The sequence below is a fragment of the Dipodomys merriami genome, unplaced genomic scaffold (assembly GCF_024711535.1).
Source record: "Dipodomys merriami isolate MVZ:Mamm:240054 unplaced genomic scaffold, mDipMer1.0.p SCAF_134, whole genome shotgun sequence".
Taxonomy (NCBI): Eukaryota; Metazoa; Chordata; class Mammalia; order Rodentia; family Heteromyidae; genus Dipodomys; species Dipodomys merriami.
Genome location: NW_027202649.1, coordinates 3356476 through 3371471, shown reverse-complemented (window position 1 = coordinate 3371471; position 14996 = coordinate 3356476). Strand labels below are relative to the sequence as shown.

Here is a 14996-nt window from a genome sequence, read left to right as displayed (position 1 = left end):
TACAAGCACACACAGGAATGCAGGTGTCCACACAGGTGTGCAGGTGTCCACACAGGTGTGCAGGTACCCACATCCAAGTGCAGGTACACCCGCAGGACTGCAGATACCCACAAAGGTGTGAGGAACACACACAGGCATGCAGGTACCCACACAGGTGTGCAGGTGTCCACACATGTAGGTGGGTAGGATTGAAGGCACCCACACACAGGTGGGTGCGGGCCATCCACAGTGGGTCTGGCAGAATGGGGAGAAGGCGCAGCTGAAGCCGGGTGGGATGGGGGGTTGCTGAAGGATGGGAGGAAGCATAAACACGACAGGGGCACCGGGCTCTCCTGCACAGTTGTCAGTCCTCCCAGGAGTGGCCTGGCACCTCCTACCAGGCTGAGGATGAACTCAGGCTTGCACCTGTCCCTGGGGCCTAGCATAGTCATTCACAGTGGGCCATTAAAGTGTCCCCTGCTGCTCCTACTAGACCCTAGGTAGGCAGAAAACCCTGGGGCAGGGCTTGTGCCCTGGGCTTTCTGATTCTGAGCCTTAGCTTCAGTATAGATCCAGTGCACAACAAAGCTATTCTCTTTTGAGGGGGGGGGTGTGCGCGTGCGCACACACGCGAGCGCACTACTACTGGGCCTTGAACTCAAGGCCTTGAACTCTCACTTGGCCTTTTCCATTCAAAGCTGGCATTCTACCACCTGAACCACACTTCCACTTCCAGCTTTTTTGCTGGTTAACTGAAAATAAGTCTCTCAGCTTTGTCTGCACAGGCTGACTTCAAACCTAGATCCTCAGATCTCAGCCTCCTGATCAGTTAGGATTATAGGCGTGCCCAACTAGAACTATTCTTTATTTTTCTTTTGCCAGTCCTAGGGCTTGAACTCAGTCCCTGAGCTTCTCTGTGCTCAAGGCTAGCCCTCTACCACTTGAGCTATAGCACCACTTCCGGCTTTTTCTGTTTATGAGGTACAAAGGAATTGAACCCAGGGCTTCATGCTTGCTAGGCAGGCACTCTACCACTAATCTACATTCCCAGCCCTAGACCTATTCTTGTTTGATGCCCAAAAATGTCCACTGCAGCATTTTCAAGAGTAAAAAAGGAGCAGCATAATGTAAATACCCAATCTTGTGGGATTGGTAGGCCTGAACTCTGGGCCTGGGTGCTGTCCCTCAGCTCTTCAGCTCAAGGCTAGCACTCAACCACTTGAGCCACAGCACCACTTTTGGTTTTTTTCTGCTTATGTGGTACTAAGGAATTGAACCCAGGGCTTCATGCATGCAAGGCAAGCACTCTACCACTGAGCCACCTTCCCAGCCCTAAAGGCCATTTTCAAAGACCGAAATCATGCAGGAAAGCTACGACTGAGTGGGAAGAGCAGGCGTGAGACGCCGGCACACGGCTTCTTCTCCTGAGCGGGCTTTCCAGCAACATGAGGGTGGGCTGGCTGGCCGGCTTGTAGCTGGCTATGGGAGTGGCAGCAGGACAGGATTTCCTAAGGCCGGAGGTAAGTACTTGTGGGAACAGGAAGACCCCATGTCTCTGGAAGGCCACTGGCGTTGTCATCTGTCTTCTGGGCCATCCATTGAAGTGGCAGCCTCAAAACCTGGGTGAGAATACAGGGCCCCTTGTGGATCCTCCACACTGCCCTGGGAATCAGAATGGAAATACACTACCCAGTTGCAGAGGACAGTGCCGGGGCCAGCTCATACTGCCAGGAAGTGGCAGAGCTCACATCCCTAACTGCCCATCCAGAGACCCAGGCGTGCACCCAGAATTTTCTTTTGGGGGGAGAGAGTGACAAGCTACACAGAGCTTTCCCATCAACCTGCTTTCCAAGCCGGAGTGACCAATGAGACAGTTTGTCATCACAGTAGTGACTGAGGAAGGTGGGTGAGCCTTACCACGTAGAGACAAATTCCTCCTGCAGTCACGTCATTCAGCACGACTGATGCCTTAGGCCTATCACCAGAGACTTGGATGGGGTAGGACTGGGATAGAGCTGCACAGGAAGGAGTTGCCAATGCCCTGAGGAATGCTAGGCACAAACTGACTCAGATCCCCTGTACCCCAGACCCAGGCCGGGGGCCCAAGAAATCAGTACCCCACACGGCTCCCCCTTCTCCCTTGAGGTGTATATCTTCAGTTATTTCCATTGGTTTTCCTAGTATGGAAGAGTAGTGCAGAGGCCCCAGCTAAAGGCAACAAGACACCTAGACCCTGACAGAGGCTCTTGACCCCAGCCCAGGAGGCCACCTAAGGCCTTGTCTTCTCTGCTGACTCTGAGGTCAGGTCCTCGTATCCTTGCCTCTCATCAGCCCTTCAGAACTCCAAGGAGGAGCTGGGCTGGCAGAAGTAATGGACAAGGGGGGGGAGGAATAGGGAGGGAGAGAGAATAAGAAAGAGAGAGAGAGAGAGAGAGAGAATTCCAGGCCTCAGAGAGAAAGTTCTGTGGCTACCTCTGCTCCAGTCTCAGGCTGGGTGGGCAGGGACAGGGCGTGGTCAAGAGGCCTCCCCAGCCAGGCCATATGCTCCTGCCTCTCCCATGGCAACCAGCTCCAGCAGATCAGGCAGAAGGGGGTGACTTCACATGCCATCTGCTGCCCGCCCCTTGGCCATGTCCATAAAACACAGGTGCCTATGCTCAGCGGTACACATAGAGGGGCAGAAGAGTACCGCCAGCCTCTGCGAGGGTCTGCAAGTCAGTGCGTCAGCAGAGTCTGGGGTCAGCAGGGTCTGGGGCCTGAGGACCCTGGGATGGAGTGCAGGAAAGAGTGGAGAAGAGAAGTTTCCTCCTTGGACAAGAGCATGGCCATCCCACCTGAGCCTGCTCCAGCCTACAGAGTCGGGCTTTGTTTGCCCCAGACATCCAGGCCAAGGCCTCACCCAGGCTGAGTTCTCAGACAGGAGCAGGCATTAGTGATTCCAGCTGGCCCTGGGACTGCCAGCCAGTCACTGCACCTCAGTGTGCACAGCTGGTGAAGGCTCAGCTAGCGGCCTGGCCTGGCCTGGCCTGAGGCTGTCAGATGGCACATGCAGGCTGTACTGCACCAGGGCATCCTGGTGCCCACTGCCAGCAGCACAGCCACCCAGCACTTAGTCACAGTGCAGACCCATCCTGTTGCACACCTCATCCCAGGGCGCAAGTGGGCCCATCTCAGCCTACCTCTCAGCAAGCCCTTCCTCCTCTCCTCATCCTCGGCAAAGACACCCCTTCTTCAGTGCTCCAGAGTCCCTTCCTCCCCCCAAACCTTATCTGACGCTCTAGGACAAAACCTTTGGAGAGTTGTTACCCCTAGATCCACAGTCGATGCTGAGAGTGGACAGGGTCTCTCCCCCACACATGGGGGTGGCTACTTGTGGGGTCTACCTATATCATCCACCCCTACAGAATGCATGCCAGGTGCCCTACCAGAAAACTGCTGTGGGTGTGGGGCACAAACAGGTAATCCCGCCCATCAGCAGTGAGAAGGCCTTGGAGAGGGATAAAGCAGGAGGAGGAGGATGGAGCGGGTGCTGACCTGCAAGGTGCTTAGGGGCTCTCAGGTTTGGGGGCTCTCTGAGGCGTGGGGGCTCTCTGAGGAGGTGGCATTTGAGCACAAATGTGAATCTTGCTCAGGCTCTTTATGCAGAAAAACAACACAGACAGGCAAGCAGTGTTCAGCTCCTTCCTTCGGTGTGAAGAGCTGGAACAGCAGAGGCCTTAGGGGCCTAGGCACCCAAGGAGTAGCTGACAACTCATCTCCTCTCCTGGTTTCTTAAGAGGTGTTTCTTAAGAGGTTTGGGGCTCCAGAGTTGAAGTAGAAATAGCCAGGTGTGTCTGCCTGGTAAGGTGTTTAGGTGGAGGGCCAGCCTGTGCTGGGGAGGGAAGGAGGGCAGGATTCCAGGCTCCATCCTCTTTCTCCTCCTGTTTTTCGGAAACATTCCAGCCAGAATCTCTGGGCTAGACAGGAGAAATAGTACGTCAACAGCCTAACCCACTGGGTGCCAGTGGCTCACACCTGTAATCCTAACTACTCAGAAGGCTGAGATCTGAGGATCACAGTTCAAAGCCAGCCTGGGCAGGAAAGGCTCTGAGACTCTATCTCCAATAAACCACCAGAAAACCAGAAGTGGTACTGTGCTTCAAGTGGTAGAACGCCAGAGTTCAAGCCAGACAACCGACAGAAAGAAAGAAAGAAAGAAAAAACCCTCATCCAATGACATATTTAACATCTATGTTTCATGATATGTAAAAAACCTACTGCATTAAAGATCTCAACAGATGTAAAGCACAGAAGAAAATGATGAATGGCCATATGTACTATTTTGGAATTTAAAACAAAAACCAAAGCAAAAATGAGCACACAACCCACAGATGCTGCAATTCTAAACCTACCACATTACTCTTTTGCCCTGGCTGTCAGGGAGCTTAAGGTAAAATTTTGTTTATTTATTTACTTATTTAGTGCCGCTCCTGGGGTTTGAACTCAGGGCTTGGCCACTGTCTCTGGGCTTTTGTCCTCAAGGCTAGTGCTCTACCACTTTTTTGATGTTTAATTAGAGATAAGAATCCTGCCCTTGCTAGCTTTGAACCTTGATTCTCAGATCTTAGCCTCCTAAGTAGCTACTGTTACAGACATGAGCCACTAGCACCTGGCTTTTAAGGTTAATATTTTTTTTTTGTCAGTCATGAGGCTTGAACTCTGGGCTTGGGCGCTGTCCCTCAGCTCTTCAACTCAAGGCTCGCACTCTACCACTTGAGCCACAGAACTACTTCTGGTTTTCTGAATGGTTTATTGGAGATAAGAGTCTTACCACCTTTCCTGCCAGGGCTGGCTTGGAACTGCGACCCTCAGATCTCAGCCTCCTGAGTAGCTAGGATTACAGGCATGAGCCACAGGCTCCAAGCTTAAGGTTAATTTTTTTTTTTTTTTTTTTGTCAGTCGTGGGGCTTGAACTCTGGGCCTGGACGCTTTCCCTGACCTCTTCAGCTCAAGGCAAGCACTCTACCTCTTGAGCCAGTTCCGGTTTTTCTAGTGGTTTATTGGAGATCAGTCTCATGGACTTTTCTGCCCAGGCTGGCTTTGAACCGTGATCCTCAGATCTCAGCCTCCTAAGTAGCTAGGATTACAGGCATGAGCTACGGGTGCCTGGCAAGGTTAAATTTTTATGCCTACTTATCCAAGGCTTTCTGAAATATTTTTTCCTTCCCATACATTACTAAGCTTTCAATCTTTTGATGATCCAAGACTATCCGTATCTTCCACTTCAAATCCTTCTTGGAATTTGGCAAGGATGAAATAACAGATTAGAATTATGGGAAAGCCCTGTTAGCCTCTAAAACTCCCTAGAAAAGAAATTAAGTACCTGTGATTACCTCTCCTGTCAGAGCAGGCATGTTTGTGTACTGAGTCCCTAACCTGTCCCTTTTTGTCTTGGAGAGAGGAAGGCAATGCCCCAGTAAACAATGAATAAGAGTGAGACAAAGAACCAGCCGGGTTTGGCTAGGATGCAAGGAAAGCAAGCAGCTGTGACAAAGCCGCAGCCAGGCATCAAGGCTGGGAGGTGGAGATGCGGAGACGAGCCTTGAGGGCAGGGTGACAAAGCCACATCAAGGCCACAAGCTCCGAGGTGGAGATGCGGAGACGAGCCTTGAGGCAGGGTGACAAAGCCACATCAAGGCTTGGAAGCAGTGATGGGGACAGGAGCCTGGAGGCAGGAAAGGGGCACACTGCCTCTGGGCATACCACCTCAGCCCTAGGTGGGAAATCAGAGTTCTGAAGTGCCACCTCCTCCCTCCCTCTGCTCACTGCACAACCTTGAGCTCCCTCCCTGAAGGGGCCATGATGGCTGGAGTGATTGTGGGGTGATGGGGGGTCGGAGCCCAGGCTGCTGCAGGTCATGCCTGAGGACCAGGTGTACCACCCGTGGGGGGGGTTATTGTCCCTTGCCCAGCTCTGCTCTGCCCCTGGCCTGCCCAGATCTCCAACTGGCTTGGGATACAGGGGTGTATGAGGAGTGGCAGCTATAGCCCCACCAGGCTTAATTAAGTAGGGGTGAGGAGGTCCCTGTCAGGGGCTCACACCTGTAATCCGAGCTACTCAGAAAGGTGAGATCTGAGGATGGAGGTTTGAAACCAGCCTAGGCAGGTCAGTATGAGACTCTTACTTCTAATTAACCATTACAAAAACTGGAAGTGGAGCTGTGGCTCAAATGGAACAGCACAAGACCTGATAAAAAAAAAAAAAAATATATATATATATATATATATATATATATATATATATATATATATAAAAAGCTCAGTAACAGTGTCCAGGCCCTGAGTTCAAGTCCCAGGACTGGCACTAAAGAAAAAAAAGAGAGAAAGAGGGGGGAGGGGTGTCAGTCTGTTGCTAGAGCTGGGCCGGGGGGCGGGCCATCCCGTTCCTAAGGCCTTGGTGAGAACCACACACTAACCACGAAGAAAACGCCACTGGAGGCAGGTGGGCGGAGCCTCAGAGGACCCAGCCGGAGGAGCCCCTCCTTGTCCTGTGCAGGAATCAGGATTGGGTGGAAAAGGTGACACTCTCACAACAGCAGCCGCTAGGAGAACCTCTTCCTACCACCGTCTCCCCAAACTCCAGGCCCACTGCTGAAGACACCCCAGAGCCCAGATGAGGGAGCGGAGACGCACAGTCAGCACTGCTTCAGAGCGCTTGCTCCCCACCTCCGCACAGACCTCCTGCAGCAGCCGCTGGACTCTCAGCTGCTCAGGGGTCAGCGCCTGCCATGCCCATGCGGGCCTCACCCCCTCAGCAGGCGGTTCAGCAAAAACGGGGAGGCAAGCGGTGGGGGCAGGGGAAGATGGGTCCTGCGCTGAGCCACTCTGCAGTCTCAGGGGGACCGCCAGCAACCCGATGACCCCATCTTTATTTTCATTTTTTTTTCCATGCTAGTCCTGGGGTTTGAACTCAGCTTGAGTACTCTCCCCCACCTCTCTCTCTCTTTTTTTTTTTTTTGGGGGGGGGTGGAGGTTGGTCATGAGGCCTGAACTCAGGACCTGGGCATGGGAGCTGTCCCTGAGCTCTTTTGCTCAAGGCTAGCACTCTACCACTTTGAGCCACAGCTCTACTTCCAGCTGTTTGGTGGTTAATTGGAGATAATAGTGTCACAGAATTTCCTGCCTGGGATGGCTTCAAACTGTGATCCTCAGATCTCAGCCTCCTGGAGGTGTTTTGTTTTTATCAGTTGTGAGGCTTGAACTCAGGGCCTGGGCACTATCCCTTGGGCCATTCTGGACTCAAGGCTAGTGCTCTACCATTTGAGCCACAGTGCCACTTCTGGTTTTTGAGTGGTTAATTGGAGTTAAGAGTCTCCTTTCGGGCTGGGAAGGTGGCTCAGTGGTAGAGCGTTTGCCTTGCATACCTGAGGCCCTGGGTTCAATTCCTCAGCACCACATAAGCAAAAAGAAAAAAGCCGGAAGTGGCGCTGGGCTCAAGTGGCAGAGCGTTGGCCTTGAGCTGAAGAGCTGAGGGACAGTGCCCAGGCCCAGAGTTCAAGCCCCATGACCGGACCAAAAAAAAAAAAAAAGAGTCTCCTTTCCCAGCTGGCTTCGAACAAGGGTCCTCAGATCTCAGCCTCCTGATCAGCTATACGTAGTTATAGAGCGCCCGGCTATATCCCTTGTTTATTTATTTACTTAGGCATTTTGGTGGTGCTTGGGCTTGAACTCAAGTGTAAGTGCTTGCTAGGTGTGGCTCACCCCCAGCCCTAACCCTACCTTTAAATGCATAGCCATAGATGGGTGGGGGCGTCCCAGTGCTGTCTGGGTGAGCATGAGCCAGAGTAAAGAAGGCCGAGGGCTGTGGATCACTTCCTGCAAAGGGAGGGGAGGCAAAGCCAAGGTCCTGTGGCAGGAAGGGAGCTGAGGACTTCGGACTTGGCTACTTTCCCCACCCTATCCTCTGTGTCCTGTCCGCTGTGGCCTTTCTGCGAGGCCACAGCTGTCTTGGCTAGCTGTGAGCCTCAGGGCAGCCCTGTGTGGCTCCTTGGCCAGCTCTCCCACCCACAATATCAGCTGGCCCAAAGCCAGGCACAGAGGGGACCCCAGGATCACTGGTCAAGGTTCAACCAGGTGCACACCCAGTTCACTGATCTCCACTGGCTACTGCGGGGATTGGTCAAGGCTACACTGACCTGAGCAGTCTAGTTGGCACAGGTCTGGGCGAGCTGCCTGGTCTCTGAGCCCAAGTTGCCTGTCTCAGAGACGTGAACTGAGTTACAAATAAGTGAGCCCCTAGGCTAGATCCCCATCACTAAGTCATGCTTGGAAAACCACAAGCAGTCTCAACCTCTTAGCAGCCTAGGCCAATAGGCTGAAGCCTTTGCAATTAGAGAGGCCAACCAAGCTGATGGCCACCTTATGGCTTTGGATTCAGCCAGGCCTGGTTCCCACCCTGTTCTACCTCGCTCACTGGCCAGATGACACAGGTCCTCGCTGAGCCTGGGAGGCCCAGCCCATGCCCAGCACTCCAGACAAACTCCACACTGATTGACAAGTGCCCCTTCAAAGGACCCACCCCTCCATCCCGGAGCGCAGCAGGGGCTGGACGGGCACTCCCACCTCACAGACAGGAAACAAACCACAGAGGAAAGCTGGGCGCTGGCCTCTGGCCTGACCTGCAGGGCAGCCAGTATCTTGCCACTCTTCAACACTGCCCCACACCAGATCTGAAGTGAGTGACAACCATTTTCAAGTGGGAACTGCAGGCTGGAAGAGACGAGGCAGATCAGCTCTGGACAGCCATCGCCAGAAGTAAGGCAGAGATCAGAGAACAGTCCAGAGTTGCCCTCTACTAGTTGTTCTTCAGCACTGCCTGAGCACCGCTCTTAGCGTTCAGAAGACGGAAAACAGAAAGCCAGGGGCACCATGGTGCCCTCATCCCGGCTCCAGACCCTCCAGGGAGTCCCACCCACCTCAATCTGGCTCAGCCAGCCTCCTCTCCCCCATGTCCCTCTGAAGCATCTTGTAATTTCTGTGGGTCAAAGTGCCTGCGTCAGCTCCGTCCAGGAAAAGCCTGCCCAAATGAATGGGTATGCTTAAAACCCAACCGTGTTCCCCAGCCCCACATAGCAGTGGCCGCTCTGGTTCCAAGAACAAGCATAGACAAGGCGGCTCAACTGGGAAGCTTCCACTGAACCTCTCCAGTACACGAACGCAATTTTCTGCACCAGAAATGAAGTTCTCCTCCTAGCCCACCACCTGAGACACTACCCAGGGCGTCAGGGGAAAGCCGAGTGGTCCAATGGCCCAGCCACCCTCTGCGGAATGTCTGAGAGTTGTGGCCACAAGCTGAAGCTGGCGGTACAGACAGACTAGACCCTCCTACTCTCTCTAATTACAGAGGGGGCCACCGAGTGTCACAGAGCTGAGGACAGCAGCCCATGTCACCCCAGACCCCCCATCCAGAGCACTGCACTGACGAGGCAAGCAAACCAAACCAAACACAGACCTCCCAAATAAAGACCCATTCAGACTCTGATGTGGTCGGAGTGGCATTCTGTTTACTGCCGCCCTGGAGACCCTGGCCCTCTAGCAGGCTTAGGGGTCCCCATCTTATCCCCCGGATCAGTGTCCGAAGGGGCAGGGCTGGTGGGGGCCCTGATGCCTCAGGGCCAAAGAAAATCCAATCCAAACCTTTGTAGTAAAGCAGAACACTGGAGAAGAGAGGCTTGGCAGGCATCTTCCCCTCTTTTCTTTCTAGAGATGAGGCAATTATGCTCTGAACCAGAACAGATGGGGGTTGGGGGCCTCACATCCCCCACCGCCTGGAAGCCCTAATTTTTGCATCTGTAACTCTGCATTACCGCTTCTGGAGGCGGGCAGGAGTGAGGGTCTTTTAATTCTATAATAACAATGCTTTGCACTTACACAGCATCTCGCCTCCAGTTAGTGACACACACACGCCACGGTAGTTCATTAAGAGGCCACTTGCCCTGCCCTGTCTGTTGCACTGAATGGATGGAGACCCTCAGGTGAGGAGCAGCTCCGGAACCCGAGGCCAGGCCAGGCAGGGCTCTGGCCAGTTGCCCTTCTTGTCAGAGGGAAAAGCCCTTGACTCAGCACAGAAACAATGGCTGCGGGCTAGGCTGCAGAGGGTGGGTGGCTCTTCCGGCAGGACACAGTGTGTGGCCGCCCTCCTCAGTCTGTCCGTCTGTAAAGCGGGCTGATCTCTTCAGGTCATCGGGCTCACCGGCCAGCAGGAAGGAAGGGAGACCGGGCAGCCCGGGGCTGTCAGGCCCAAGTGTGGGGCCACTACTCAAGCCTGCTTGCTGGGCCAGGAAGAAGGGGTGTCAGACATCAGAGCAGCCCCCACAGATGGGGTGATGGGGGAAGCTGCTGGGCAGAGGGCCCTGGGGTTCAGAGAGGGAAGAAAACTTCCCAGAAAGTGAGTGGCTCCGTTGGGGGAGGGGGCGCAGCTCCAACAGGTCCCCGCGGTCCCAAGGGAGGGGGCGTCTCCGGGGACGGGCAGGCCCTGCCCCAGGCCCGGCCACCCAGCTGGGGGCCCAAGGGCTCGACGGAGCAGCTAGCGGCGGGGATATTCGAGGGCGCGGCCCCGGCCTCCCAACGCTTACCGGGCGGGGAGTGGGGGGCCGGGGGGACCCCCAGCCGGCCTGGGCCTGGGCTCCCGGGGAGTGACAGGGACCTCTTCCCACTAGGCCTGAGTCCGGGGGAGGGCGGGAGGGGGGCGGCAGGGACCCCCCCCAATACTCCGGACACCAACAAAGACCCAGCCGTGCGGGGGTCCCCCGGGGGACGCCCGCCCGGGCCCGGCCGGGTCTCCCGGAGGAGGACGGCGGGGCGCCCGGGCCGGCGAGGCCGCCTGGGGGAGCCGCCCCCCAACCTGCGCCTCCGCCGGGGGAAAGCGCGGGGCGCGCGCCCGGCCCAGGCCTGCGGCGGGCGGCGGGGTGGCAGCCGGGCGGCGGGGCCGCGGGGCCGGGGTCCCGGGCGGCGGCGGCGGCGGCGGCGGTACTCACCGGCACGGACATGTTGGCCGCCGCTCCCGAGGCCCGGAGGGCAGCTGCGAGGACGGGGGTGGGGGGCGCTCAGGGCTCCGGCCCGCGGCTCGGGTCGACCCGCGCCGCTCACGGGCCGCGGCGCGGGGGCCCGGCGTTCAGGCAGCGGCGGCGGCGGCGGCGGCGGCCCGCGGGGTTGTGCGCGCTCCCGTGCGCGCTCCCGGCCGCCGGACCGTCCGGCCGCTCCTCCGCGCCGCGCATGCGCCGCCCGCGCCGCCCCTCCCCCTCGCGGCTGCTCCGCCGCGGGCCGCGTTAAAGGCGAGGACCCCGGCCCCCAGCATTTTTCTGTCGGCCCAATGCGGCGGCGGGGAGCTTCTGTGCCCACACCTTGACTGTACACTTGCAGGACCGCGTCCGGACAGACCGTTACGAGATCCCATCCGCCCCGCCCAGCCGGTTCTGGAAGCCGGAACCCCCCTCCCTCCATCCCCCCCTCACAGTATTCCCCCCCCCCCCGGCTGCTGCTGGGCGCCGGCCGCGGGGACCCGGCCCAGCCGGGATCCCAGCTCCCTGCGAGCCGGCACGGACCGGGGCGGGGCTTGGCCAGGCCGAGGGCATCCCAGGTCCCCCGGACCGGGGTCCAGGACACCTCTGTCCACCCTAGACGGAGAGGGAGCCTAGGGGTCCTCGGTACCCCGCCCTCCAGCGCTGCCCCGGGCTCCTCCGTCCTCATCCCCAGGATGAGCCGCTCCCGACCACCCCCCCAGCAGACCTGGCTCATCTTTGGAAACCCCCCCCCCCACGGGGAGATCTGGCTTTTTGTACTGGTCTCCTGGTAAGCCCCCTGGCCCCCAATCCTGGGCCACACACCAGCCCCGTGGCATTTCCCGTTCCCAGCCGGTGCTCTACCGCTTGAGCCAGGGCTTCACCGAGTCTGGCTTTTTGGTGGTTGACTGGGGAATCTGGCATAACTTGGCTTCCAACCGTGGTCCTCAGATCTCAGCCTCCTGAGCACCTGCACCTCCCTTTCTGCACCCCAGTTTCTCCAGCTGTTACACACTTGACATGGTGTCCAGAACACCATAGAAGCTCCGCACGCAAGGAGGAGTATTCATGAGTGCCCATCTGGGGGGCGCTGGGAAATATCTCTGTGGGGTGCAAGTGCTCCGGGGTTCATGGACTTGTGTAATGGTTGATGGTCCAACGTGGCTGGAGAAAGAGGGGCCAGGTGGGCTGGCCTCCCCAGGCTCAGGGCCGGCCTCAGTCCCCCAGACCTTAAAATCCCCCATTTTCAAATTATCCTTGGGCGTTGGTTCATCCTTTGTCCTCCAGGAGTAGATGGGAGCGACAGGGTCTTGAGAAGGGCCTTCACTGTAGCCTGCTTCCAGCACTTTCCACAGGGGCACGCCTCTTAACCTCTGAGTGGAATTCCCACTTCCGCACCTTAGTGTCCTCAGCCCACTGGCTGGCTAGGTGTTGGAGAGGGCAGACGAGGCCACAGCTACCAGAGGAGGGGGAGGTCGGGGCGACAGCTGCCGCGTCCTCAAAGGGCGCTCTGTGTGTGTCTGGCGCATAGCCCTACCCGTGCCTACCCGCCTGCATCCAGCTGGCACCCGGGCTCCTCGGCGGAGAGCAGGGGCTCAGCCTGGCGCCTGGGCTCCCAGCCACACGCTGCCTGCGGTGCTGACTCTCGGCCCCTCCTCCCTGCGCCCCAGGCTCCGTCTCCCTTCCTATTCTCCTTTGGTTCTTCTGTGCCCTCACCCACTTCTCTTTTCCCCTCTTCTTGGTGTCCAGGCCAGAACAGAGGGGAATAAAGGGAAATGGATTCCCGGGAGGAGTGTGGTTGAGGCCGTGGTACCCCATGCTCAAAGCCATCAGCTGCTCACTGAACAGCATCCATAATGCATCCCTTGATACAGAGAAGGGAAACCCTGGCATTGTTCCTTTGGTGTGAGGCAGGGATCCCCACCAGAGAAGCCCCTCAGGGGGCCTAATACAGCTCCCTTACAACCCTAAAGGTGATGGGTGTTTCTCCTGATAGGCCCTGCAGGAAAGAAAGAAAGAAAGAAAGAAATCCCAGGATAACTCCGTCCTCAGTCCAGAGTAGCTCAGACCAGAAGCAACTTCGAGGCTGCCCACGAGGCACCAACTCTAGAGAGGGTCATTGAGGTCTGGCCCCGGCCTTCACACCGTTAGTCCCCACTCTGGACCCCACAGAGGTAGGGCTTATTGTTGTTCCTGGCACTGAGAAAGAAAGGAATTTGGGCATGGCTCTTTGGCCTTGTAAATCTAAGCAGAGACTAGCTTCACAGCCAACTGTCTGGATACCTCTGCCCCTCAAACCTTGCCATGTCTAGAGGAACACAGGGGTGGAGGTGGCTTCTTTCCTCTTCCCCACCAGGTCATTTATTTATTTATTTTTGGTGCTGGTTCTGAGGCTTAAACTCCAGACTGGGGCACTGTCCCTGAGCTTTTTTGCTTAAGGCTAGTGATCTACTACTTGAACCACAGCTCCACTTGCAGCTTTTTGCTGGTTAATTGGAGATAGAGTTTCACATGCAGGGCGCCAGTGGCTCATGCATGTAATCCTAGCTACTCAGGAGGCTGAGATCTGAGGATCTTGGTTCAAAGCCAGCCGAGGCAGGAAAGTCCGTGAGATTCTTATCTCCAATAAACCACTAGAAACCCGAAGTGGCTTTGTGGCTCAAGCAGTAGAACATTCTCCTTGAGCTGAAGAGCTGAGGGATAGCACCCAAGCCCAGAGTTCAAGCCCCACAATGGACCAAAAAAAAAAAAAAAAAGGTTCACAGACTTTCCTGCCCAGGCTGGCTTTGAAATATGATCCTCAGATCTCAGCTTCCAGAGTAGCTAGCATTACAGGCATAAACCACTTGCACCTGGCTAAACCACAAATCACCTTTAATTGTATCTCTTTACCAGTGCCTGGTCAGGGTGAGGATATATTTAGGGGCCATATTCATCTAGCCTTAGGAGATTTAGGAGGACCCAATATTTCCCCTAAGACCCCATTCAGAGTCCCGCTTTTGCCCTCAGGTTGCAGACTTGGGTAACAACAGTCTAAGTTGTATAGAGAGATCCATGATTCCAGCTCCTCCTTCATTGGACATCACAGCCTGGGCTTCTACGATGGTTGTGCGGCCAATGTAGGAGTCCACTGGCTCAGTGTAAGCATATCTGTCTCTGGTCATGGGAACAAGTGCAAACGCTGAGGCTTCACCAGATAGCCTGGCAAGAGGAGGCCCAAGCCCCTCACAGGTATGGATGCTTTGACGCCCTAGTTTCAGGAATTTATCCTACAAAATGCACTCACACGCTGGGCATTGGTAGCTCACACCTGTAATCCTAACTACTGAGGAGGCTGTGATCTGAGGATTGCAGTTTGAAGCCAGCCCAGGCAGATAAATCTGACAGACGCTTACTTCCAATTCACCAGCAAAAAGCTGGAGGTGGTTGGGTTGCTGGTGGCTCACACCTGTAACCCTAGCTACTCAGGAAGCTGAGATCTGAGGATCACAGTTCAAAGCCAGCCTGGGCAGGAAAGTCTGTGAGACTTTTATCTTTATATAACCAGCCAAAAGTCAAAAGTGGAAGTGTGACTTAATGGTAGAGCACTAGCCAAGTAAGAGTGTAAGGCCATGATTAAAACCGGAGTACCAGGGGCTGGGAAGGTGGCTCAGTGGTAGAGCGCTTGCCTTGCATGCTCGAGGCCCTGGGTTCAATACCTCAGCACCACATAAGCAAAAAGAAAAAAGCCAGAAGTGGCGCTGTGGCTCAAGTGGTAGAGTGCTAGCCTTGAGCTGAAGAGCTGAGGGACAGCGCCCAGGCCCAGAGTTCAGGCCCACGACCGGACCAAAAAAAAAAAAAAAACCGGAGTACCAGCATAGCCACACACAGAGCTGGGAGGGAGATGTGACTTGAGTAGTAGACTACCAGCCTTCTCCAAAAAAACTAAACATAAACAAACCATATGTACTACTCAGAGTCATTCAGTGCATTCACAGTA

General features: G+C 55.8%; 1 protein-coding gene across 2 annotated transcripts in view; it reads right to left on the bottom strand.

Moving 5' to 3' along the window:
- Window positions 1-11151, bottom strand: part of LOC138825107 (breast cancer anti-estrogen resistance protein 1-like) — a 32798-nt gene extending 21647 nt beyond the window's left edge. For both annotated transcript variants that reach the window (XM_070019506.1, XM_070019508.1), the window contains exon 1: window positions 10994-11151. In XM_070019506.1, the coding sequence (XP_069875607.1) occupies window positions 10994-11005 (12 nt within the window). In that variant the 5' untranslated portion in view covers window positions 11006-11151. The remainder of the gene's footprint in view (window positions 1-10993) is intronic.
- Between the last annotated feature and the right edge of the window lie 3845 nt (window positions 11152-14996).